The 27,448-nt window shown below is 54.7% G+C and overlaps 1 protein-coding gene across 11 annotated transcripts in view; it reads right to left on the bottom strand.

The window, feature by feature from the left end:
* Positions 1-8,129: 8,129 nt before the first annotated feature.
* Positions 8,130-27,448, bottom strand: part of AGAP1 (ArfGAP with GTPase domain, ankyrin repeat and PH domain 1) — a 396,133-nt gene continuing 376,814 nt past the window's right edge. For all 11 annotated transcript variants that reach the window (XM_036420716.2, XM_036420719.2, XM_036420717.2 and 8 more), the window contains 2 exons: positions 12,752-13,007; positions 8,130-9,676 (listed from right to left, as the gene is read on the bottom strand). In XM_036420716.2, the coding sequence (XP_036276609.1) occupies positions 9,473-9,676; positions 12,752-13,007 (460 nt within the window). In that variant the 3' untranslated portion in view covers positions 8,130-9,472. The remainder of the gene's footprint in view (positions 9,677-12,751; positions 13,008-27,448) is intronic.

Here is a 27,448-nt window from a genome sequence, read left to right as displayed (position 1 = left end):
ATGTGGTGTGTAAATGTGTGGCCTGTGTGTGGAGTGTGTTTGTATAGTGTGTATATGTGTGGAGTGTATATGTACGGTGTATATATGTGTGTGGAATGTGGATGTGTGGTGTGTATATGTGTGGCCTGTGTGTGGAGTGTGGATGTGTGGTGTGTATATGTGTGGCCTGTGTGTGGAGTGTGGATGTGTGGTGTGTATATGTGTGGCCTGTGTGTGTGTGTGGTGTGCCCTTTGTACCGCGGTAAATGAGGTTCCTTCCCTCCAGTGCTGAGAATAAACAGATCCTGAAAGTGAGAGTAGCTGGAGATTGGTCAATACCATATGCAAATAAATAAGTGCTAATTGCCTGCAGTGTCTCTGGGTGTCAGGTGCGGTTATCGGACCACATTTATGGGCCAATTAGGCGCCTTACCGGACTTGAGCGGTGATAAATGGAGGCTTGGCGGCTTCTCAGAACGTGCTGGGCAGCGGGCGGGGGACTTCCCACACTCATTTCTGGAGAGCACGGCAGGCTTTGTCCGTGCACTACTGTGCTGTGACCGTGTGCCCCATGCACCCGCAGGTGGGGGCAGGTCAGGGCACCGGGGGCTTGGGCTGGGGACTGGAATGACAAAGGCCCCAGAGAGCCCTGCCTATCAACAAGCAGATCCTGGCCGTGGCACGTGGGTCAACACTGAAGTTTCCACCGAACTACCTGGGCCCAGCTGGGGGCAGGACTGCCTGGTGGGAAGTGGTGAGGCCCCAAGTGCCCCCGGGGCATTTCCCGCCTCAGTCCTACCACAGGTGGAAGAGGTTTGGTTTCCTGCAAAGCAGAAATTCCCAAAGAAAATTGTTGGTGTTACTGGAAACCCTCTGTGCCAAGTACTCTTCCCCCCACCCCCCAGCAGGGCAAGGCCACAGGTGGGCTGGAGCCCAGTGAGGTGCAGGAGGGGGACTGTCTCAGAGAGAGAAGCCCAGCTGAGTCAAGGAGCTGGCAAGTGCAGGGGCCGGGCGGAGGGAGCCAGGTGGGCAGCCACTCTGAGGATGAGATGAGTCTCATCTGAGAGGAGGAGGAGTGAGCCACGGAGAGCAAGGCCTTCCCAGGAAAGGGAAGGGAAGCTGGACAGAGTCAAAAGCAGGAAAGAGGCCAGTGATGTCAAGAGGGTTGTGGGGGGAGGAAGGTTGGCATCTGGGTGAATTTTACCTCCTTATACTTTTCTAATTTGGGGGGCAAAGATATGATATCCAGGGTGGGGCAAAAGGAGGTCTACAGTTGTTCATATGAAAATAATATAATCCTATATAATAAAGAAGTAATATGCAAATTGACTGTCACACTCTTGCACAAGATGGCCACCCCCATGTGGTCTCACAAGATGGCTGGCAGGAGAGGGCAGTTGTGGGCAGTTGTGGGTGACCAGGCCGGCAGGGGAGGACAGTTGGGAGGACCAGGCCAGCAGGGGAGAACAGTTGCAGGGGACCAGGCTGGCAGATGAGGCCAGTTGAGGGTGACTGGGCCAGCAGGCCGGGGCAGTTAGGAACAATTGGGCTGGCAGAGGAGCAGTTAGGCATCAATCAGATGGCAGAGGAGTGTTTATGTGGTGATCAGGCTGGCAGGAAGAAACGGTTAGGGGCAATCAGGCAGGCGAGCGGTTGGGAGCCAGCAGTCCTGGATTGTGAGAGGGATGTCCGACTGCCAGTTTAGGCCCGATCCCTGTGGCTGGCAGTCGGACATCCCCCAAGGGGTCCCAGATTGGAGAGGGTGCAGGCTAGGCTGAGGGACACCCCCACAGTGCACGAATTTCGTGCACTAGGCCTCTAGTTAATAACTAATAATACAAGAATAAGCTGTGTTTTGAATACTCACAATTGTAAACCTATTTTGCCCCTCCCTCCCTGTATTTTGTCTGAGAAAAAAATTCATGATATTAATAATAATAGCATTAGTAGCATCCATCAATGGTTTTATTTCTGGGGCAGAAGCAGCTGGAACTTCCAGACCTCTTGGAGTTTCTTTTGAATGAAGAAGTCTGAAGAGATGTGACTTATCTTTGCCCTCGGGCCATGAGTGGCCGTGTGCTCCGTGCGCCTCATCGCAGCTGCCAGGCCAAGCGTGACCCCTCCTGTCAGCAGCTCAGGCGCCCTGTGCTCGTGTGGGAACAGAAACCCAATGGTCATTCATGACAAGTGACCAAACACCCGCCCCCCCCGCCCCTCCCCGCCAAGAAACCACAGAACCCTGCACGGAGGCGGAGTAGCCATAGTCTGTCTTTATTAGAAAGAGGCCTCTACTCTAGCCACCTCTTCCATACTTTACACTTTTGTCTTTTTCTCTGTTTTCCCCTTAGAATACTGTACAGCTGACACAAAAATCCCAAGGCAGGAAAATACAAACTGGCATATTTAATCAAAACAAGATCATATGGAGCAACAAGCAAAATGAAATGATGGTTTTACTTACAGTACAAACAATATAAATAAAGCGTCGTTGAGGCATTGTGAAACATAAACTTGCTGAATGAGGTAATATAAAAACAACCAAAACCAAGAAGACAGCCACCTCGGGACCCGGGGCCGCTCCTCCGCTTCCTGTACACGGCTATTTACAGAGACAGGGCACCCTGCCACCGGCCGGCTCCCTCCCTCCCTCCCTCCCAGGCCGCCTCTCGTGGTCACCATTGACCTGCTGGGGCTCCGGGGCCAGAAACACACCTGTGGCTGGAGGAGGACCCAGTGCAGAGTCCTGGGCACAGAGCGGGGGCTGTCTGGGGCCACGTGGTGTGTCAGTGGCTGGCGTGGCCCACTCCTCCGGCCCTCTCTGTGGCAGCCAGCCCGTTCCCTCGGATCATGTGCACACGGCACCCTCCTCAGCATGCAGATGCCCAGGCCGGATGGGGTGGCAACCTCCATTACTTGATACATATTAGACACAAAAATCCGCGGGGGGGTGTGTGTGTGTGTGTGTGTGTGGGCAAGAAACTGGGTGCTTTTCATGGTCCCAGAGGCATCGTTTCTAACATCAAGACGTGTGGCCTGTGCTAGAGTAGTTTCTAACGTACCGCTGCCTGTCGACGGGAACGGCCCCAATCCTCACTCCAGCCTGCCTGTGCACCCCAAGTCAGTGGGGAGAAGGCTGCCGGGACCCCAGGGGTGGGGCTGGGAGGTGCAGGGTGGGCTCCCGGGGAGCTGACTCCCAGTCCGGCCACAGGTCACCCATCCTGGGCCCATCCTCTGACCGCCCACTCCCAAGGACACAGGCCGGACAGACATCGCCCGGTGACTCTGGGATGTCAGGTGGGGAGCCCATCCCTGGGGATTTCTATGCACAGGTGTGACGACCGAGGCGGGAGCGGGGGCGGAGGGGAGAGACCCTGGAAGTCCGCACTGCGCCCCAACTCCTCTAATTTACATGAACCACCACTTCCGGAGGGAGCTTTGAGGGGTGTGAGCGCTCCTTTGAGGGGTGTGAGCTCTGGAACCAGCGCAGACCCAGCTTCCCAGCTGCCGCACACCGGCTGGCTTGAGAGAGGAGGGTAGTTTGATTCTGGGGCAGCTGTTCCCGATGGCTGGGGTGGTACGGGGGCTTGTTCCTCTGGGAGAGTCCCCAGCACCTTGTCTGGCTCCCTCTTTCACCTGCATCTCGAGACCATGGCCCTACACCGCCCACTGACAGAATTCCAGATTGGCCCGCTCACATGGCTTGATCTCCACTCCCTAGAGGAGCCACATGCCAGGCCACACTGGAAAACTGGCCCTGAGCTGACCTCTCGCACATGCACACCGCCCTCACTTGCACACACACCTGCCTGGAGGCCTGAGGGTGCCCGTCTAACAAGGCCGCGCATCCGACGCCCGCAGCCCCAGTGCCAGGGCGGGCTCTGCGGGACACACCGCCCCCACTGCCCAGCCTGCACCAAAGCCCTTCGGATGGGACCAGGGCCGCGGAAAAGAGCGTTTTACCCACCAGGCAAAACCCCAGAGCCCAGAGCAAAGGAGCAGCTCCTCCCGGAAGAGAGGCGAGGACAGGTTTCCCAATCTATGGCCGCTGGTGGAACCGAGATACTCCTAGGACCCGGGAGACCTAAATACCACGGATCGAAGACAGACATTTGGTTTTACAGAATCCTTGACTGATGAAATGTCTCTTAATCTCAACTTGGACCCAAAGTGAAAAACCCAAACTGGGACAAGAAAGTGTCAATCTATCTGTTTTCAAAAAAGCAGCAGACGCCCAAAATTAAAGAGGGAATCCATGGGTCTTATTTAAAAAAACGACTGAAGGGACAGCATTTCTTCTCTAAGGGGAAGAGCACATGTTGTTGAAATAATGATGTGTGAATTGTTGTTTTCTCCTCTTGGGGGGCGAGGTAAGGGGTCCGACAGGCCGCACTGACCCTGGGTGGCACCGTCTGGAGTGGCAGAGGTGGCGGCACGCTGGGCTCAGGGCCTGCTTGCTGGCAGGGACGGCCACGTCACCACCAGGGCTCCCCGTGCTCTCTGGGAAGGACACATGGACTAAAAGGCAGGCCCTCGGGACAGGGGGACACAGGGCAGAAAGGGCAGACCTGCCCCGAGGAAGCCAGGTGGGTGGTGGGCCCAGCCCGAGGGCAGCACACCTGGGCCCCGGCCTGGCCGCCCTGCATCCCCACCAGACCCACCGAGCACAGCTTCCCGAGGAGAGCACGGGGAAGTGCAGACGGGAAAGACATGCCGCAATGGCCGAGGGTGAAAATGCAAGAATTGATGCCAAAGGGCCCGATCTGGTGTTTTGGTGAAGGATGGGGGTGAAAACCACTTCGACACACGGCCCACAAGGCATGAAGCCCAGCCACACTGGAGGAGGGGTCAGAAACAAGTTGTAATTCCTGTGGAAGCAAGGTGTGCGCTTTCCACTCCTTCTGACTCCCTCCCGCTGCCTTTCCATATGTGTGCTTGAAGGACATATGCACAACCCAGGGGAGTTCTAGAAAAGTCGCACCGGCCTTGTGATTACGGCATGTGTGTGTGTGTGTATGTGTGTGTGTGTGTGTGTGTTTGCGCGCGCGCGCGCGCGTGTGTGCATGTGACAGAGATAGAGCAGAGGTGGGGGGCGGGAAGCAGCTTGCAGAGGTAACGGATCTGCTTCGGATTCTGGGACCCCATCCTACCCTTAGAGCAGCTACATGTTGCCAGGCTTCTGAGCCTCCCTAGGCGGGAACGTGGGCATCCTCCTTGATTCCAGAACATTCTAAATGCAAGGAGAAAGGGCTGGCCGAGTTGGAGCCATGGGGACCCATGTCAATCCATGAGCGAAGCTGTGGGAGGGAGGGGGTGGGTGGGGGTGGACAGGACCTGGTGGCAACTCGAGGGGGAAGATGCGATCGCCAGGTGCAGGCACCAGACAAGTGAAGGACGGGAAGGTGGCCCCGGGAGGTGTGCCCAGTGAGGGAGAGGAGACAGCGAGGACGGCAGAGCCCGGAGCCACACCTGCCAGCCAAGGCGCCCTCCACAGGCTCCGGCGCTCAGAGGAGGTAGAAGGACCAGGAAGCGAGGATCAGACAGGAGTGTGACACACCAGCCTCTCGGCGCCCAGGGGTGGCAGCTGGAGGGAGGGGCCTGTCCACACAACAAGGAGGAGCAGGGGACCGAGGGGTCACCCTGGGCCTAAGGCAGCACTATGAGTGGCAGGAGGCAAGGCTCCGCCCTTGCTTTGCCTCTGGAAAACCAACCCCGGACGGAAGAGACGGAGGGTACATTGGCCCGTGGGGCTGCCGAGATGGTAACTGGGCAGTTTGGGCTCCTCCCCGAGGAGAGGGCCTTCGGGGGCAGGGGCCTCAGAGCAGCTACGGGCTCAGCGGCTCCGATGGAGGGGGTACAGGCGCATCACCAACACCAAGGACAGGGCGCCAGCGTGGGCAGCTCTCCGGGCCTGTCCTCTGGCTTTGGTCCTACCCGCCTCTCAGTGCTTAACAAACACACCCATCTCTGAGCACCCAGCCCTGGCTTGGCGTTACCACGCCTTGCAAGGCCACCCCAGTGCCACAGACGAGAAGAGAGTGCGAGAAGCTGGAGGCGCGCCCAAGGCTGCACAGGTGTGACAGCGAAGCCGGTGACCCCTGCCGGCCTGACCCTGGGCTGGCTTTCTCGCTGGGCGTGTTTTTCCCTTATGAGGTGGGTGACAGCGTCTTTGCACATACGGGGCCTGACCCTGAACACGCGAGGACTCTACACTGGGACAGACCGGGGCCTACACTGGGTGGCAGAGGCCGGTCCACGCGGACTCATCGGGCCAGACGAGACACCGGGAGAGGGGAGGAAGGCGCTGAGGTCCTGCATTGCCGGACGCAGGGCCCCGCAGGGAGGTGCTGACCTGGGACTCCAGCCCCAGGCAGGTCAGGAAGAGCTGCCCTCTCTGCGCCCTGCAGCCCTGCTGTCGGCAATGATCACACACAGTGTGTGCTCCCCAGACGACAGGAAACTGTACCCCTGGGAGCATGCCACTCACTCACCCTCAGACTGCTCACCTCCTGGGAGGGCACCACGACTAGGGTTCTGGGCTTCGGAAACCATCTGTCCACCCTGATCCTCGAGGCCCACCCATGCCGGGTCAGAATCAAGGCTACTTCCTCTGCAGGAACCCAGCTCGGCCACCATGGCCACCCTCACCCGCGGCCACCGGCCCTTCTCCGGCAGGTGGCTTCTCCTCCATGGGAAAACGTGAGTTCTGAGCAGGAAGGGTGTGCGGATTCTCACGTCATGGTAATTGCATGGAACGCACAAGGAAACAAACAATGGAAACTCAGGTCCGTCCCAAACTGGTTCTTCCTGACACCAGCCGGGGGTTAGTGAAGCTTTCAGACGGGTCAACATCGCTGTCGGCAAAGGGCTTCTAGTCTGATACCGAGACACACAAACATTAGCTGCCAGTCTCCTGGGCCGGGAAACAAAACCCTGGGGACCCACGAATGCCTTTCCTCTGTCGCCCAAACTCAAGGAAGCAGGCTGGACCCACCACCGTCGCCGAAAAGCGGGAGAAGAGGGGCCGAGTTTTCTAAGGAGGAATCGAGAGGTCCCCGTGATGGAGGGAGGGAGAGAAGGGGGAGAACCAATCTAGCATTCGGGTCCGTGAGAGGCTGTGGAAAAAACAGGTCATTTGGGAAAATATTATATTATAAACACATATAGTAATATGTACATACTCATATACACCCCGACGAGAAGCCTTGCCAGGAACGCCTTCCTCTCAAAAGAAGGCTCCCCCGTGATAAAGCATCCCTACCGTGGGAACTCACTACGATGAAATAATTTAAGAATTTCATTTATACTCTATCTGTGCTCACTACGTACAGTCTGTGCTAGCGGCTGCGGGGAGGCTGCTGTGTGGGGCTGGGCGAGGGCAGTGCCGCTTCCTCAGAAACAGGCCTCGACTTCTCTTCCCCTTCACACTCCACACGGCCGACCTCGGCGGAGGGACCGCGGGCCTGCCGTCTGCACCTGCCCTTCCCGGAAACTGCCACGTTCCAATCCACAGAGCTTTGCCCACGAAACACCGACCTACGTATAACTTCTGTATAAAGCTTTATTTCCCCCCTACACCTACTTTAAATTTTTTTTTTTTAAACTGAAAGAGGAAAACCTCTTACAAAATAGAAGGTTTACTACAAGAGCTCGAGGACCGTCTGAGGCCGCCGGGCGGATGTGGTCCTGTGCTAGGTCCGCCCGTGCCCCGTTCCCAGCGCCAACCCTCTTCCCCTGCCACACGGCCACCTGCCCGTGCCTATTTATGAACTTCCCTTCCTTTATTCCAATACCTTTCCACGCATCTCTCAGGCCCCGCCCCCTTTCCTTTCTAACCCAGGGTGTCCGGGTTTGTGTTTAGCTACCCCGCTGGAGGTGGCTGAAGCCTGCAGCAGCCTGATCCCAGGGTGACACTCAAGGGGCCGGCCTGAAATGGATGGCCTGGCCACCAGTCCGGCCACAGAACCGTTGGTGGGGGTCCCCGTCTACCACTGCCAAGCACCGGGCCTGGCATTTGGAAAAATCACATCCTGCCTGGCACAGCCCCTCCCCCTGGCCAGCAAAAGCGGTCTCAGGTCTAAGTCACAAGGAGGGCTCACGTGCCCCCTCCCCCCTCTCTAATAGGCTCGGGCCTTCTTTTTTTTTTCCTTCTCCTTTCTCTCGATTTTAATAAGCAAATTGCACTACCATCTTATTCTGATGCGCCCCCTTTTCCAAGCTGTATATCACGTTAATGGAAGTGTTTACCGCTGCGAACACTCTCCATGTACAATGATCTGTAACCCGCTTATCTCAACTAGTTGCACATTATTAGTTCACATCCAGTTCCATTTATAAATTAACAGAGGTGCCATTCGTCTGTACAAAAATCAATGCATATTTATGAACTTCTTTTATTCCAATACATTTCCACACATCTCATCTGGAGACATAACACAGGAGCCTGTGTGACTTGGGCAATGTGGCCCGGGAGTGACTGAGACCCAAGACGCCCACCTTGGCAAAAGGACATAAAATATCTCTCCTGTTTGGAGCTGGTTGGGGGGAGGGGGAGTAGCTTTTTATGCATTTATCCGGTTTCCTTAAATGCACCCGAAATGTCACCGTTAGCTGAAATTTGTGATTTCCTCTGGAATTTCTGAGTTGCTCTTATTTATTTTTCCCATTTTGTTTTTGCATCAAGGAGACTGCAGTCAAATGCTACTCAGCAACTGATTTCCTCTCTTTGGACTGAAAAATTAAACAGATACTAAATTATGACAGTGAATTTAGAAAGGAGGGCTCCAAGGGCTCGGAAGAACATGTCTGGGATAATATGATGCTTCTAAGAGTATTGCAATCACATCGCGGCAATCACCGGAGCGTGCTGCGTAACTGCCTCCTCGGCTAATATGCTTTCTTCCCGGTGATGACTAATCATGTTCTATTAAACAGCGGTAATGCTGCAAGAACTCAACTATACAAGTGTAATGAAGCCAGCATTCTCCCGGGACAGATTAGCTACAACTGATTTGACACATACCATCATAGGGGCTTCAGACCTGACAAACTCGGCTTGCTCCTGATTTATGCCGTCAAGCTCCTCGGAGAAGAGATGAGATAGATGCAAGTGTTCCGTTCGGTAGAGGTGAAATGTACTGATGTGCTTAACTGCCAGTTAAGGAGAGTTCCCCTCTCCTCGCTGCCGCCTCCCCTCCCCCTCTGTCCATCCCTGCCCCTTGTGCCCAGCTCTGTCTGTAGGCCACGGGACCGGGGTCCCGCGCCATGTGCTATCATCAACCAACCAAGGCCAGCCGGTCGCTCCTGTAGCCCCATGGGGGGGGAGTTTGTGGAAACACGATCGATCCTGCAGCCTCCGGGCCTCGTCTTCGCCTCCGCGAGGGCTGTCCAGGTTCTGTGATTTCACTGCGGGTGAGGGAGGGCGGGTGGGTGGCAGGTGACCCCACCAGGAAGAGGGAGGGGTGGCAGGCGTGGGGGGGGCGCGCACTGACGCCCCTCAGATGATGGTGGGCACCCGCCCGCTGCCGCTGTTCCGGTTATTGCTCTTCCGGGACAGGTTGGGGGTGGCCATAAGCACGAAGCGCTCGTCGGGGCAGCCGTACTGCAGCAGCACCTCGATGCACTCCTGGCTGGAGGCCTGCCGGGCGTAGGCCAGCGCCGTGTTCCCGTGCGCGTCGCGGGCCATGACGTCCACCCCGTACTGCGGAGGCAACAGAGCCATGTTAGTGTCCGGGGGCATGGAGGGGGAAGGGAGGGCCAGGGCAGCCGAGCGCGGGAACCGCCTGCCCTGAGCTGGAGGACAGCCTGGCTCCGAGGGGCATGCATTCAGGCAAGAATGTGCTTTTGCAACTCAAAGCCCCTCCTCGGTGCACCTGAGATGGGCCATGGGTGGCTCTGGCTTTGCTATGTCTGTTTTGACCTTCCAATTGTAAACCCACACACAAAAAAACGATCATTTTAAAATCTCAGAGGCATTCTGTTTTCATTGTGGGTCACACACAGTTAATACATAAAGAGCGTAAGGAAAAAAAAGATCGCCTAGGATCTACCCACGGATAATCTCGGTTAACAGTTCCGCGTATTTCCCTCAGATGGTTTTCCTTTGAGTCTGAATGTGTAATTGAGGTAAAACTTACACGAGTATAATGCGTATCTTTTTCTCCCCTTTGCTGAACACTGTACTGGGACCGTTTTCTCACGTCATTAAGAATTACGCAAAAGCACGACAGGTTATAGCCATCCGGCATTCCTCCCCGAGAATGAGCTCGGGCTTCTGCCCTGGGCTGCTAGGCACTCTGTAAACTGTCACGGGTGTGCACGGCGCTGTGATGTGCATCTCACACTGACCGTTTCTCAGGGGCTCTGATGGCGAGGGCCTGAGAGGACAGTGAGGTACTGGGTTCACTGCGCTAACGCTTCCGCGGTTCTTGCTCTTGAAAAGGACGGTGGCCCTGGCCACGGGGCTCGGCGGGTTAGAGCCGGCCGACACGCCAAGGCTGCAGATCCAATCCCCAGGCAGGCACATACAAGGGGCAGCCAGTGAGTGCATAAATAAGGGAGACAACAATTTCAGTGTTTCTCTCCTTCTTGCTTCCTTTCTCTAAAATCAATAAAGAAAGAAAGAAAGAAAGAAAATGGGCGGGCCGATGCCCTGGCCAGGTGGCGCAGTTGTTTGGAGTGTAGTCCTGTGCACCAAAAACTGCCCGTCTGAAACATGGGTGTGAGAGAGAAACATTGATATGGGAGGCATCTGATTGGTGCTTGTCTCTAAAAATGAAAAGTAATAAAATAAAATCAATTAGAAACACATATATTTTTTAATAAAAGGGTGGACTGACTGACTGACTTCCACTCCCAACAGTATTTAGGAATCTTGTCAGCATGGAGTGCTGCAATTAAAAGGACTTTTGGAGGGAAAGATGGTATGCAATCTGTTATGGAATTGCGTGGTGTCTTCCCCCACCCCCCTCCCACAAGTCCATATGGTGGGAGTCCTAAACCCCAGCACTTCAGAATGTGACTTACACTCAAACCTTTCTTCTCAAAGGTTTCCCTCCCATCTTGAACAATTCGATTCTTGACCAAGTTGTTCACAAAAAAAAAAGAAAAAAAAAGAAAAAAAAAGTCTCGGCTGTCAACCAAACTTTGGTTTTTGACCTGGCAACCCTTTTATGCTGATACCTCAGCATGACAAAAAGCGTCTCTCAGGCAACAAAGGAGAGACTGCTTTTGTTGCTTGCAAATCAACAATTAGCACAATTTCAGAACATGAAGAGGCCATCATCGAGAGTGCTGACGTTGCTAAGGGTGTGAGAAAAACAATGATCACAGGCCAATGAAAAGGTAGAAAAACCGTTGTTGTTTGGATACAGGAAGAGCAGTTAGCCAGTGACAGCATTTCCGGGCAAAGATATATGGACAAGCACAGACTCTGCTTGCTGATCTGAAAGCCACCCCTGGACCAAGTGCTGAAAGTGAGTCCTTTGAGGCTAGGAGGGCGTGGTCGGATAAATTTAAGAGAAGTGCTTAATTATCGACTAAATAGTACACGAAGCACGTACTGTATGTAAGAAAATTTACAACAGGGAATCAATCATTTGGGGGTCTGGAACAGATTAATTCAATTTACATTATTTTCAATGGGGAAAAAAAATGATTTGGTTTTTGAACAAATCGCTTCTTGAACAGCCTTTTGGAACAAATTAAGTTCAAGAACCAAGTTGCCACTATATTGGAGACAGGGCCTTCAGAGAGGTAATTAAGGGCATATGGATGGGGCCCTAATCCAATAAGACTGGTGTCCTAAGAAGAGGAGGAGACACCAGGGATGTGTTCACACGGAGGAAAGGCCCCATATAGACACGGAAAGAAAAGGCATCTGCTGACCTGGCCCTCAACTTGATCTGGGACTTTTGGCTTTGGGGAGTATGAGAAAATAAATTTCTGTTGTTGAAGTCCCTAGTCCGTGGCATTTTGTTAGGGCAGCCCAAAATGACTGACACACAATTGTTCAAGTGAAGCTGAACATTTGAGTGATTTTGATATCTGGGCATCTAATTCTCTCCCCCTTCCAGCTTCACGACAAACGCTTTGGTGGGAATTAAAAAAATAATCTTCCCTAATAAAAATTATCAGAATGGCCCAGACAAAGCCCTTTGACAAACTCCTACAATATCAAACCTCTCAGTTTAGGGTTTAGCATTTTTGTGTTATGTGAATGAAAAATCCCGATGTCTGGTGCTGGGAAAACCATCTAAACTAGGGGTGTCGAACTCAATCAGAGAAGGGGCCAACATCTAAAATCCAGCCTAAATCGCGGGCCGAATGGTTTACTGAACAGTCATAAACTGTCATTGTGATGGAAACGCAGCGGACTGCAGTGATGACAGCGCGGTGCGGGCCACATTGCAAGGCCTGGTGGGTCTGATTTGGCCCGCGGGCCTTGTGTTTGACACATGTGATCTAAACCATTCAGTCTTTATCCTTCTAGTCTATCCCTACCTCCTAAAACATAATGGGAGTGTGTGTGTGTGTGTGTGTGTGTGTGTGTGGACAAAGACGAGAGACCCCCACCCAACATGCTGGGCCCAAAAGGGTACCCTAAAAAGATGAACAAAGAATCCCCACCGGAGGATGGCACATCCACTGACGTCATTCCCGCCTTTTATCAGGAGAGCCCTCACAGCAGGAGTCTCCACACGGAGTCCCACACCCAGGCTGGCACCCATGGTACCCACAGTGCCTCCGCTGCTGACCGGGGACTCGGGCGACCTACCCAGATCAGGAGCTGAGCCAGGACCACGTTCCCCTTCCGGCAGGCCAGGTGCAGCGCCGTGCGGCCGTCGCCTTCCCCGCAGGTCTCGTTCACCTCGTCCCGGGAGCCGTGCGCCAGCAGCAGGATGACCGTCCGCAGGTCTTCGTCGGCCGTGGCCCGCAGCAGGTGCTGGCCCAGGGACAGCTCGGTGCAGGGCAGCGGGGCCAGGAAGAGCTTCTGCTCATACTTGGCCCGGATCCACCGCTCCTTCTCCTCCCTGCAAGAGGCGGGCATGGTCACCGTCAGGCAGGGCGACTGAGGCCGTACCCCTGTCCCGGCATCCTGCTCACCAGGAAGGGTGGAAGGGGAAGAAAGACGACGGGCGACAAGTGTCTTTGCCAGCGTGGGGAGGCCTGGGGGAGAGGTTCACCGATGGTTCACAAAGTGGGGTACCCCCCAGCAGCGTCGACACCCCGAGGGACCTGGTAGCAATGCGGGTCCCCAGGCCCCATGAATCAGAACCGCAGAGGAGGGTGTTTTAACCAGCCCTGTAGCCGGTTCTGATGCTGAGGTGTTAGTGCAGGGTACCTTGGTATTGCCCTGTCCACGGCCTTGAGCTCTCACTTGATTTCCTTTGCTTTCACTGCAGAGCTGGGGCCCCCGAGGAACCCTGCTCCTGCCCAGGAACCATCGGGCATAATGCAGGACGGCTGCCACCGGCACGGAGGTCCCTTCTCCCGTAAGGACAATGGTGAGTCAGGATGGAGGACTCTGGCAGGATAGCCCCAACCGGGTGTGACCTGCTTTCAGCCTTTAACGGTTAAAGGGGGTCCTCAAACTTTTTAAAGTGGGGGCCAGATCACGGTCCCTCAGAGAGCTGGAGGGCCGGACTATATGAACTACTAATTCCTACTGTAACACCTCTGCTGCGCTCACTGCCCAAAAAACCTGACGGGCCGGATCAGACTCCTCTGCGGGCTGCATGTGGCCCGCGGGCCGTAGTTTGAAGACCCCTCCATCCTGGAGGGGAGTGAGGTCTCCCGGGGCTCTGGACCCTTCCCGTGAAGAGCCTGCTGCTACAGACCCCGTAGGAAAGGCAGAGGCTCCAACGGGGAGGGTCAGAGAAGACACAGCGGCCCCGTCACCCTGAGCAACTCTGCCGTCAGGTCACCGGCCCCTCCCGTGAGGGAATGCGCAGGGCCCAGCCGAGGAGACAGGACCAGCTGCCAAGGCCAGAGCTGGGCTGGAGGGGCAGAGGAGGGAAGAGGTTGGGCAGGGGGTGGAGCCTTGGGGTTGTAGTAACAGGGGCAGCTGGAGCCCCATGGCCCAGTTGGGGAGAATGAGCTTCAGGAGCTGGGTGGGTGTGATGACAACCCTCACCCCTCCTCCAAAGGGGCCAGGACAGGCCTGTGACCCCGGGAGGAGGGCTGGAAGAAAAGGGGCGGGGAACAGGGTAAACAGGAGGAAACCAACAGCAAGGTGTGTTTATGTGGACCCAGAGGATGGGACCCCGGCCACTGACTCAGCATTCCGTGGCTACCAGGTGGCCTGTGGTTTTAGTTTCTCCAAAAGGGACGTAAGAGATGTTGAAAATAGCTCAGCAACTCCCAACACTTTGCACCATTGTTAGGGATTTAAAAAAAAAGGGTGGGGGGAGGAGCAGGCAAATGCAAGAGGCAGAAGCAAGCAGCTCTCAGGTAGGAGGGTCAGGGGAGCAGGGGGAAGGGGCGCTATCCTATCCTGACAGATGCTTCCGAGAGGCAGGAGAGAAGGAAAGCCCTGCGGACAAGGAGTGGCTGCCACTGCCCACAGGGACTTGTCTTAAAGGCACAGCGCTCACCACCCCTCCGAAACCAGGCCCAGCTCCAGCGGGGGGAGACGGCCCCGAGGGCCGGTTCTCCAGGAGAAAACTCATTACCAGGACGTTTTTTCCTTCCGAAAGGACGGAAAAGAGCCTTGTTTACACCTTTTCCCCATGTTGACACTGCTCCTGGCAGTCTAGTGTCTGGTGAGCCCTAATCTGCTTTTAAATACTTAGGCAAACAGATCCCTCCACAGTAAATGAGGATTAGTTGTGCTTCACTTCCTGGTCCCTGCGAGTGACCCCACAGTGACCCCTGACCCTTTCTGTGCTGAGATCTCCAGGCCAAACTCTGGGCTGCAGTTGAGTAGCTGCCCCAGCGCCCCCAAACGCAGCTCTGGCTCCGGGGGGGCCAGGCGCGGCATATCCACTTGGGCCAAAAACACGGGCCCCAGCACAGGGGCAACATCCCTGGGACAGCAGCGCAGGCCAGAGTTGGACGCCGCAGCCACGCCGTGAGCTCCAGCTATTTAAGAACCTTATTTAAAATGTATTAAGCATATGTTGATGCATTTCATAAATCACCCACGAGAAAGAGCAAGACGTGAACGAGATGAAAAGCAACAGTGGTGAAGGATCCGTCCAGGTCTTCAAGTTCCAATTTGCTAACTCTAATTTGGGGTAGGCATTAAAATCAGAGCTGTTTTATTCTGCTCCGCTCGGTTTTAATCCTCACTGCCAGTCACCCAGGGATGAACCGGAGAGCAGAACGCGGAAATCTAGTCCGAGCCGCAATGATTCCATTTTCTTTGTGATATTCAAATGCCCCAGAGAAGGAGGGTGAGCCCACAGCTTCTGCGTCCTCTCCGGTGGGGCATGTGCGGGGTTGACCATCACCCCACAGGTAAGTTCGCCTAATTCACTGACCTCGACGACCCACGTCTGAAGGAGCATCCTGTTTAAATTGCGCTCTGCTCTGAAAAGTCCTTGCTGAAAGGCGGTTCTGGGCTTTGTGGGGCCGAAAAGGCTGGCTCTCTGGGGCGCCTTCACCAGAAGGCTCTGATGCTGTGTGTACGGAGCGAGGGACAGGGTGTTGGAGGGGCTGTGTTGGCCTCACGGGAGGGGGCAGGGTGACCATTCCCGATAGGGGCTTCAGCACCTCCCACACCTGCAGAACAGGCCTGACACGTGCACGCCTGAGGGCACTGCAAGGGGACCGGGCAGGTGCAGAGCCTCCAGGTGGCCGCTGGGTGGGCTGCCTCTCCCTGCCCCCCACCCTTCACCCTCCACTAGGACACCCCCAGGTCTGACCAGGTGTGGCTTTTATTACTGCACGGAACCACGGCTTTTCACCACAGCTTCTTGTGCTCTGAAAGCAACTTTCAATGCCACGTCTGGATCCCACAGGACTGCAATGTTTCCGTGTATTTTCAGACACCAAGAGGCAGACAGAAAGCTGAGAGGTCAGGCCACTGGGCCCCCTGCCCTTCCGGGTGCTTCTTTTCTGCAGCTGAAATCCAGCCCACAGGGACAGGGGACTCCAGTGGGGATTCTGGGCACTATTACTATCACGTAGACCCCCTTTCCTGCACTTGTTGCCTTCCCCCACCTCCAACACACTAGGGGGAGCTGAAATCAGGGTCCTTTCTGCAGAGACCACACAGGGAGAGGAAATAGTCACGGCATCAGCATTAGAGACCATGCGCTTCGTGTGCCCGCTTTGCTCTCAGTGCTGCAGACGTTTGCAGCTTCACTAACGCGTTGGCCCGCATTTCTGCATCTGGAAGATGGGCGCAGGGACGTCTACAGCAGGCACAGTGGCTGTCGGTGTGAGGCCACGTGTCTGGATGATGTGCTGGCCCCGCAGTCACTCCGCAGAGGGCAGCTGTGGAGGGTGTTGTGATGGGAGAGAGGAACATCTGTAATGTCACTCTGCTATCAGGGAGGTAAGAGCTCGCCTCTGGGGTGCTGTGCACGTGTGACACAGACGTGCTGGCTACACGGAGGGTGGGGCCGAAGCGCCTGCGGGGTGCTTAGGTCTCTACACCCCAGTTGTCTGTACCAGTGAGCTTCACAGGGTCACTGTGCCTGGCAGGGGAGGGGGGGCCCTGGCTAGGGGCCTTGATAAACCCATCCGTGTCTTACGGGCCACCCCTCCACCGAGGCTGGAGGGCCTGAGGCACTGGGGCGAGGGGTGCTCAGTTGGTTCACATATCCCACGGCTCTTAGGATCTCTTGGGCCAAGTCTGGTCGGCCCCAGCCTACAGCCCTGAGATGTTGAAAGTCTTCCTGGAAGTTTGGACGGAATTAGGCTCCCTCCCCCAATTCAAATGTTGACACCCTGATGCCCAACTGTAATGCATTTGGAGGTAGAGTGTGTAGCGGGTAATTAAGGTTAAATGCAGTCATGAGGGTAGGACCCAATCTGATAGGACTGGTGCTTTATGGGAGACACTGGACACCTCTCTTTCTCTTTGTCTGTCTGTCTCTCTGTGTGCACACAGGGAAGAGATCATGTGAGAACACAGCGAGGGGTCGCCATCTGCAAGCCAGGAAGAGGCCTCACCAGTAACCAACCCTGCCAACACCTTGACCTTGGACTTCCAGCCTCCAGAGCTGAGAGAAGATCACTGTTTGCTATTTAAGCCTCTAGTTCTCTGACATTCTCTTTTTGGTTTCTGTGCCAATAGTTAACATGTTAAAGGTGGACACTCGAACGAAGATGCCTTTTCTGGCTGAAACCAAATATTCTGTTAAAACCATTCGCCCCAAGCAGCCATGATGCAGAAGCTCAAACACCCTCATCGTCGTCCTGATGTCCCAGGCTCGCCTCCGGGACCCCCTGTCTTGGCTGCGCTTTAATCTCCCCCAAGGAAGGCCAGTTCAAGAGCAGAGGAACCGGCAGTATATCACCTCCCCTCGTTCCAATCCCCTGGAGGCCCGCTGCTCACAGCCCCTGTTAGCTAATGAGCTAAAAAATGAATTATTGGCACGGCCGACCGTCAGCAGGGAGGAGGAGGCTGGCTCCTCATTTGAGCCCCTTGCTGACACACCTTTAAATAAATCAACCGCACAGAGCGAGAGAAAATGAGAGAATGAGCAACTAATCAGAAGACAGGCACACTGGCACACTGACCAACGCCCCCCCCCCCCACCCCAAATAAAGACACAATTGAAGGCAAGGGAGTAAACATTGTCTTCTCTTCCTGCCTAAAACAGAGGCCTTTTGTAGGCGTGCGCCCCATCCAGGAAACCACGTGGTGTGTGAGACATAGGGTTTGGGGATCAGAGGACGGGGGTGGGTGGATAAGGCGGCAGGAGCTGTGTGTCCACTGAGGCTCTCAGGGCTCTGCTGGGCTCTGACGATGCTCGAGTCCTGCAGCCCAACAGGCCAGGCCTTGCCACACTTGACCTTGAGGGGTGATGGCATAGCCAAGGCTCTGTGTGTCCCCCAAAGATGTTCTCTGGGACATGGCTACCTCCAACCTGCAGATTCCGTGCCTGGCAAATGGAGGCACCTGCTGGCGCAGGCATTGCAGCGAGGGCCAGCCATGAGGCTGTCTCCATTCCATGGGCACGCTCACTTTATATATATATATATATATATATATATATAATATATATATATATATATATATATCTCGTGATTTTTTTTTTTTTTTTTTTTTTACAGAGAGGAAGGGAGAGAGATAGAGTTAGAAACATTGATGAGAGAGAAACATTGATCAGCTGCCTCCTGCACACACCCCATTGGGGATGTGCCCGCAACCAAGGTACATGCATGCCCTTGACCAGAACTGAACCTGGGACCCTTTAGTCCGCAGGCTGATGCTCCATCCACTGAGCCAAACTGGTTTCGGCGGTGCACTCACTTTTGACAACGCTGACGGTGACAATGACAGTGACGACAGTAATTGCTACGGACAATTCCTGACAACACAGGGCTCTTCAAGGGACCCTGAAGCTCCTCCCATGAAGAAGCCATGGGCCAAATACTGAGCAAAATGCTCACCTGTGGCATTACTTGGAGAAATTCTGACCAAAAAAAAAGCAAGGCTTCACGAAAAAGAGACGGGCCAATGAAGTTCCACGTTTCAGAGAAGGGGAGGGTGGAGAGCTTAGACAGACAACGGTTTTCTCTTTTCTGAAATAGGGCGGCTGGGCTGGAAGGCCTGGGACCCTGCACCATGCAGGTAGGACAGGGCTGGGGTGGAGCGAGGCTCCCGGATGGGCATTGGCCTTTGGGACGCGCTCCAGGGGCTTGAGTGGCTGGGCCGTAGGGACCGGCTTGGGATGGACAGGTTGGGGTGGCGGTGGGGGCGGGGGAGGAGGTTGTTGATGTTGGGGTGGACAAGAGGGCTTTCTGGCCATGCCCACCAGAGAGTGCACTGACTCTGCTCCCGTCCTGCCCAGTGTGGTGCCAGCCTCTCCCGGGGACTATGAATGCCAGATAGTGAGGAGGTAAACTCAGCGGGTGAAGGATCCAGGTTAGTGTAGACAGGAAGATCATGAAGGCAGCCGGCGGGGCCATGGCGGTTATGTTTATCATAACGTGTCCACGGGGAGGGCTGTGGGGAAGCAGGGCTGTGCTCAGTGCCTGTAGCACCAGGTGGCCTGTCAGCACGTATGAGTGAAGCTGGGTCTGTCTCTGGTCGTGAGGGTCAGTCCTGGGTGAGGGCTGGGCTCCCGCTGCCCGCAGACCCCGCAGTGCTTGGCTCTAGGGGACACGTGAGGGTCACCGACAAGGCAGAAGAAGTCTGGGATGGAGGCGTCCAGAGGCCGAGAATGCCACCAGGGCCTGTGACGTGCGGGTGACCGTGGGGAGGGCTGGTGTGCGAACTGGCCTCTTCTGGTCTCAGGGGAGTGTAAGCGCTGTGGCCCTCGACAGTGTTTGCTGTTTTATAACAGACCACGGCCTTTCTCATCGCTCTCCCATCTTTTTCACCATCCTGCGTGAGCCCAGTGAGGGTTTTCGGCGGTCAGCCACCGGCAGGCGTTTATACAGAGAATCGCTGCGGAAATGGCGGCACTGTTAGGCTAGGACACCGTCTCTGGGGTCAGAGCGAGGGGTCAAGGACTTGCGCTGTGTCAGCAATGGGGTCGCACCTTTTGCATGAGCCCTGGTCTCACCCTGACAACGCCGGGCGAGGCGGGTGCTCCTCAGAGACCCTCCTGCAGACAGAGGAGCTGAGGAGGAGCCACATCCAGGCCCGGAGCCTGCACAGAAACGCTGCCTGGACGCAGTGCGAGTGTCTGTTGCTCACGCATTTCCAGGCTGCAAAGATGCCGTCACCCTTGGTGCCACCGGCTGCGTTCTGGGTCTGGCAGGAAGGGCTCAGCGTGTTGCCAAGGGGTAGCGAGGTTAATGGCTTGGATTCCCAGAAAGGAAAGTTTTTTTGGACAAATCACGACAAAGACCCTGATTGGTTTTTGACACCGTTCTGTGGTGCTTTGGGAAACGAGGGATTAGAAAAAGACAGAGGCAGTGGCCAGACGCCCCACGGGTCCTGACAGGTTAAGTTGGACTGACTGAGGCCCCCGGAGTGCGTGAGGACCGGTCCCTGGTGGTCCTGGCCTCGCCTGCCTTCCGTCTCCACAAACGAGGCCTCCCCTGGACGCTTCTACAGAACACTGAGCAGCAACAGCCCTTCCCCAAAGCGCCCCCGGTGTCAGGTCTAATGTGTTCATTTTTATGGGTGTCCCTTCCCCCAAACGTTAAAAGGCCAATAACGTGTTTTGTGTTTTTTTTTGTATCTGTCACCTGTCTCATTGTTCCCTTCGGAAACACTCCCCCCCCCCTGCCCCGGGGTGGGAGAGGATTTGTCAACATGGCCTCTAAAGGACAGGGGGGTGAGGGCGATCCCCGGGGTGAGGGGGGGCGGGTGGGAGGAGCCCAGTGCAAGTGTCAGGGTGACCAAGGGGAGGAAGAGGGAAGAAAGGGCGAGCTAGCAGCAAGGAATTTCCAAAGTGTCTTTCTGCCTCCAGCAAAACAGGAACTGGGAGGGGAGGCGTGGAAGAGGGGCCGGAACAATATGCTAGGAAAACAGGGGCTTCTTCTCTGCGGGGCAGCCGGCTGGCCCGGGAGCCAGTTGGCTGCCCCTGGCACGCATGCCTTCTCCTGCAGCGGCGTTGCTAAGGGGGGCAGGCTTCAGGGACAGGCCCCCTGGACGGAGGATAGTCAACAAAGCCCGATGGCTATTTATTTTTTAATTACCGAAAGCTTTTAAGAAACTGGCCACTGTAAATCCCCCGTGCGGGGAGCAAGAGGCGATGGACGAGGATTTATGCTCTCGGGGCAGAAACAAAATAAATATCCCGCCTGACTCCTGATCAATATTATGAGTGTTTTGGTGTTTTATGAGCTCAGAGGAACAGAACAGGACCATTATTAATTAAATAAAGTCAACCCTATTAGGCTTATTACTTCTGCGAGGCACAGTTACCTTGGCTGGCCTCAGTTACCTGGGGCCGTCCGGGAGGGTGACTGAGTGTGCGCAGGTGCGCAGCCTGTGGCTCTGCCCCGCCTCAGAAGGCTGTGGCTGCCGAAACCAGTTTGGCTCAGTGGATAGAGCGTCGGCCTGCAGACTGAAAGGTCCCAGGTTCGATTCCGGTCAAAGGCATGTACCTTGGTTGCAAGCACATTCCCAGTAGGGGGTGTGCAAGAGGCAGCTGATTGGTGATTCTCTCTCATCGATGTTTCTGACTCTCTAACCCTCTCTCTTCCTCTCTCTGTAAAAAATCAATAAAATATATTAAAAAGAAAAAAGAAAAAAAAGCATCATCCCTCGAAGGTTCCCAGGCAACCACAAGATTTTACTTCCAATCCTGAGGTAGGCATACGGGGGCTGTCAGGCTCGAAGTGGCCGGGCGGTGAGGAAACACGGGGCTGACGAATGAACAGAGCCAGCTCAAAGCTTGCACCGTGTTCAGTGCCTACAATGGCCAGGTGCTCACGGGAGGATGGACTTAGGCCTCACTGGGAGGGTCACAACTGGCCGGGCTCCGGGCACAGCACTGCCCCCTCCTGGGCCTCGGTTTCCCCTCTGGAGAGGCATCTGCTCAGAAGATCCTTCTGAATGACGGAAGGGAAGCCTGCCACTGCCTGAGGCCCAAAAGGCCTCAGTCACCGGGTCCACTGGGAGCAACACCTCAGCTGAGCTTTCCGTCTGGACAGAGATCCGTACAGCAGCCTGCACCCAGGGAAGCCACCCGCTCGTGTTTTACACCCATCTGCTTGGGATCCCTTTGGAGTCTTCAAACCTGAGCTTGGGGGGGTCCTCCTGGCTCCCCCTGCACGGCCCACACCTGCCATCCTGCTGCCACCGGCACGGGGACTCAAGGTGGACCCACCACCCGGCTGCAAGGACACATCTGCACTCGCAGGAGCCTGTGGAGAACCAGCCCCAGAATGAAGGAACTTGCTGTGTTTACTCTCTGGCCTGGAACCACAGCCCAGCCCAGGGCTCATCCTGCTCAGACCTCAGGTGAGGGGGGGGGGGGGAGAGGGGAAGGGAGGCAGGGCCTGGGGCTGTTTCTAAGAGATGGGCAGGGGAGGAGGCCCCAGAGGCCAGGTAAGGGGGAGGGGAGAGGAGGAGAGAGGGATTGCTGAGAGAAGTAAGCAAGTCTAACTCTCAGGAAAGCCACTTCTGAGAGCATGCTAGGCTGTCAGAGAACTGCAACACACCCAGGCTGCTCAGAGGCAGCCGAGATTCTTTTATTTTCAACATCTCTCCCCCCCCACCCCCCCTTCCTAACCTGCTGTAAAACAACACAATGAGAACGGGAGGTTAAAGGGCAAAGTAACCTGCAGCTACACCCCTCAATTCACACACGTTCTTACCGTCCGGAGCCCCTCCTCCTCGTTTCCCACTCACAGGCTATCTATCTCACTGGGGTTTTAGCACAGACACCTTTATTACTCTGCACCTTTATTAATGCCAGTTTGACAACCGAGGCTTTTGAATTAATTCGCAAATCTAGTGTTTTCACCTAGTAATTGCAGCTCAGTCGCAGCAGCCACACACACACACACACACACTCATGGCTCGGCCCCTCAGTGTGAGGAGGAAAAAACGTGAGCAACTGTTCTGAAGCATACATCGCGATAAATCTGTGCCACGTGAGAGGGAGCCCGAGCCAGCCAGGTGAGGTGGCCCCCGATCCGCGTGGTGTGGTGTGGCATGGAACGGGCGCTCCTCGGCGGCCCTGCCGCAGCCGGGGGGCAGGCCCATCACAGCGAGGGAAGTTCCCCGGACCGGCGGCCGATGGGATCGGCTCTGGGACGTATCACATCACAAACAGACATGGAAAGAGAAATGGCCCTTTTCCTCCGCTCGGGATGCTGCCACAAGGTGCCCGTTAAACACCAGGGAGCGGAAATGCACGGGAAGGCTCTTCTTAAAGGCAAAATCGAGGGGCAAGATGGAGCGATCGATGGCAGAGGGCCGAGCACGACCCGGTGGCCTTAAAGAGGAAGGGTGTCCCGACACAGCTGTGACATGCAGGCAGTGAAGGACAAGATGCTGAGTGAGACGCGCCAGTCACCAGAGGACAGACAGTGCATGGCTCCATGTCCTCAGGTGGTGGGATTCACAAAAAAGTGGAGGGGGGCGCCGGGCAGGAGGCATGGAGAGCAGTTTAGTGGGGACAGTTTCAGTTTGGAAAGATGGAAAGTCCTGGCGATGATGGTGGCACAACAACGTGAATGCACTAAATGCCACGGACTGTACACATAAGCTGATTAAAGTGATACATGTGATGCTATGCGTATTTTGCCACAATTAGAAAGACTCCAGCATCAAGTGCTCCCTGGTTCCCGGGCACGGGCTGCACTGTGAGATTCCATGGCCCATGCCAGCGCACCAAGGGGCTCGAACCATAGCATCAGTCATATGTGGTGCACGTTTAGTTTCCCCAGGGACCTCAAAACATTCCGCATGGCCAAAACATTCTCTTCCAGCCGAGGAGTCCCTCAGGAGGATGTGCTGCATCTGGTTTGTTTCCTTCCTCCCTCCCTCTCCCTCCCTTCCTTCCCTTCTCTCTCTCTCTACCAAATGACAAGCCAATAAAGGAGGAGGGAGAATATCATGATTAAGTTGCATTATCTTACTAGGAGAGGAAAATGGTAGAGAAGAAACTACTTGAGGATTGGCAGGCTTTCTCAGGTGCCTTTTATGAGAATAGTTGTCCTTAAAAAAATTAGCTATTCACAAATCTTTTTTTTTCCCTCCTGGGACAGGAGGGCTAGATGTTTTTACATACTTAGAGGTAAGAAAACCTACCGAGTGATGATCAGTGGGTTGAGGGTTGTGCTGGTCTTCCCCAGAAAAGGGAATACGTAAGACCTAAGTGGCACAGGCCAGCAGTGTCCATGTGGAACGTACTCTGATGCCGCCTAAATCGCTCCTAGTTAAGGCCAGAACAATTCCAGGGACTTTTGAAAAAGTTCAAGCGACTCAAAAATCCTGCCAATGCGTCATCACTATCAGCTGTCCGCCATTATTTCCTCTCAGCTTTCCATTTGCAAGCACTTGACCACCACATTGCAAATGTGAAACGGATTATCAACGTGGCTTCTGAGATGACGGAAATGAGATTCAAGGACGTGAACACCCAAAACCTGAGTGGCAAAGAGCAGGTCATGCCCACAGACACCTCTCACGCAACATGGTGAAGAAGGTGCGCGCTGGCGGCTGGAGACAATTTCAGACTCTCACGGAGAGACACGTGCAGAAGCCATCCTGCCCGCCCGCCCGGCCCGGCCCAGCCGCTAAAGAAACTTCCCTTGAGGTTTGCTGGCAAGAAGCGGGCACGGGCAGCGGGCAAAGGGAGGTGGGTTTCCCCGAGAGGAAGGCCGCAAAGGAAGCTGACTAAGATTCCCGAGGGCCACGAGGTGAAGCTGTTAAACACTACCACGACCCGTTCAGCCAAAACCACGTAAAGAACATGTGACCCCTCTCTTTCATCTCCTTCAGTCTAGCAGCTTTGGCCCTAAGGTAAGGTGACCAGACATCCTGCAGTGTTTTAAAATAAAAAATTGGGACTTTTTTAAAACACCTCGGACACAGGACAAATTGTTAAAAATCGGGACTGTCCCGCCAAAAGCAGGACGTCTGGTCACCTTACCCTAAGGCCCTCCTTTCTTTTCCAGCTTCCATTCCATTACTGTTTTGAAGAGGCCAAGCTATTTCTGTTGTAGAGGTTCTCCAAGAGCATCTGGTCTGATTCACGGAGGGTCACGTGTTTGGGCGAGAACAGCGTGTAGACAGCACGTGCGTTCCCCACATCACACCGGGAGGTGCCACTGTGGAATCTGATCACACGGTGAAGGCCGGGGCCCCAGGCCTGTCCTGCGTCCAGGACCTCCTCCCCTTCATAACTAACACATGATCTGGGGGCCGATACCTTGAGATGTTGAGTCTCCTGCTGCTGGAACACCTGCCGGGGCACCATCCTTGAGGTGATGATCCCGGCTCACTCTCTAACGCAAGACACACGCTCCCTAATCCTCTCGCTCTATCAGTTGGCCTTTTCTGTAAAGAAGGGCCTCCCACCCTCAACTTCCTTTTTTGGAGTGCCACTGTAGACCCACCGCCTTTAAACAAACCAAATGTGTTGTCATAGAGTCTGTTAGCAGCATTATTCCTTTCGATGCTCACACTGTTCCAGGTGTGGCCACCTCCTGTCCTATCCCACGTGTCATCCTCAGTCCCTGACGGTTTTGTGCTTTCTGGCCTGCCTTGTACCTTCTCAGATCTGGGGTGCGTCATTTTCCTAAGCAGCCCCAATTCTTTGTAGGGAAGCCACTGCTTATTTATTTATTTATTTATTTATCTTAAATTTTGAGGTAATTGTAGATTCACAGGTAGTTGAAGAGTGAATATAGAGAGATTCCATGTATCCCTTGCCTTGTTTTCCCCAAGGGTAACATTTTGGAAAACTATAGTATTGATGAGGTGACAATTAAGATACTCTGATATTGATGCAATCCACCCACCCATCTGAGTCCGACTCCCCCAGCTCTCCCTGCGTTCCTTTGCACTTGGGTGTGTAGTAGGTATTGAGTTCCAGGCAATCTTATCCCATTAGGTTCCCTTATCCATCACCCATCAACATACGTAACATTTCCATTACAAACACCCCCTCCCGCACATTCTCTACATCCCTAACCCCTGACAACCACTAATCTAGTCTCCATCTCTGTAACTTTGTCTTTCAAGAACCTTCTGTAATGGGATTATACAGCATGTAATCTCAGGGACTGGCTTTTTTCATGCAACCTAACCCTCTGGAGACACACCACAGTGCACTCCTTTTCAGTGCCGAGTTGTGTTCCAGGGCATGGATAGGCCGAAGCTGGTTTAACTGCCCCCCCCCCCCCCCCCCGCCACCCCCCAGGAATCTGGGCTGTTTCCTGTTTGAGGCTATTCCAGATCAAGTTGCTCTGGACTTTAGCAAAACAGGTGTTTACGTGACCTTAAGTTTTCCTTTCTCTGGGATAAATCCCAAGAGGCAGTTGCTGGGTCATCTAGGAGGTGCGATGTTTAATTTTATAAGAAACCACCGAGCTGCTTTCCAGGGCATAAGCGACCAATTTTTAAAACAGTATTTGGTAAAACCAAACCCCATTGTCAAACTGGAACTGTGACCACTGGGCAAGAAGAGGAATGTGATTCCTGCTTTTCAAGGGCAGTGAGGGGCGGACATGTGACCCAAGTGTGCAGCCTCCGTCCTGGTCCCTCCCAAGTCCTCCCCCCTACCCCCTAGGGCAGAAGAGGCACAGACGACTTCCAATTTGTTTCTGGAAGTTGATGGATCCAAAAATGGGCAGATATGCAAGTGTGTGTGTGTGTGTGTGTGTGTGTGTGGAAAACGTGGCCGAAGGGACAGTGCACAGCAATAAAAAATGTGTTTGTCGAAGTATTTACAAGTGAGGCTTAAGCTCACAAGTTGGTCAGTAAGGAAACACGCCGCCCCATCTCTGCTCACCTTCCACAGAAAGTGATGACAGGGCCAAACAGCCGACCAAATGAAAACACGGTGTGGGAGGAGGGCTCCCCCGAACCCCCACCCCCCCATCTCCCGCAATCCACGGGGTCCTGGCCAAGGGGGCTGCTGCCAGCCTTGCAAAGCCACGCTTGCTTTTCCACGCTTGCCTCCCGGTCCTCCCCCCTCCCCACCAGTCTCTTCGGGGCACATTTGGAAATTATTTAAAAAGATAAAATGCCTCTAATCTGTTACCAATTAGAAGAAACATGTGAATATTATTTTCTAATTTGTGACTCTTGAGTGTGTCTCAAACACCAGAGAGAAGTAATTGGAATAATTATGTCTGCTCCTGAATATTTCTATTATGCTCTTGAAAGCGGAGGGTGGAGGTGTCCTCTCTGCGCGCTACGCCCGAGGGCCGAAGGCAGCGCCGAGAACATCAAAGCCCTGGGCAGGAGGGCCTCACAGCTGCAATTTCTCCCCGGCCCAGCCCGAGGTGGCTGAGCAGCTGGAGCCCAGGGCTGGTGGACGGATGGACAGGAGGGCCTTGTGGACTCGAGAGGCGTGCGCAGCAAGGGTGAGGTGACCAGACATCCCGCTTTTGACGGGACAGTCCCGATTTTTAACCATTTGTCCCGCGCCCCGCGGCGATTTTCAGGACTTTTTTAAAATGCCTCGGGACGCGGGACAAATTGTTAGAAATCGGGACTGTCCCGCCAAAAGCAGGACATCTGGTCATCTTAAGCAAGGGTGAGGTGAAGCAGTGGGCTTGATGGGCAATATGGTCTCTTCCCTGCTGGCCCCAAGCATCCCCACCCAAGGGGCTTCTTTGCAGCGGGAAGCTGCTGTGCAGGGCGCATGCTTGATTTATAACAGGAGCGACGTGGATTTTTTTTCTTAACCTAGTGATACTGCGACTTGAGTGACTA

The sequence above is a fragment of the Pipistrellus kuhlii genome, unplaced genomic scaffold, assembly GCF_014108245.1.
Source record: "Pipistrellus kuhlii isolate mPipKuh1 unplaced genomic scaffold, mPipKuh1.p scaffold_m20_p_7, whole genome shotgun sequence".
NCBI classification, from domain to species: Eukaryota; Metazoa; Chordata; class Mammalia; order Chiroptera; family Vespertilionidae; genus Pipistrellus; species Pipistrellus kuhlii.
The sequence above is the reverse complement of the archived record's forward strand: the minus strand, read 5'-3'. Positions and strand labels throughout refer to the sequence as shown.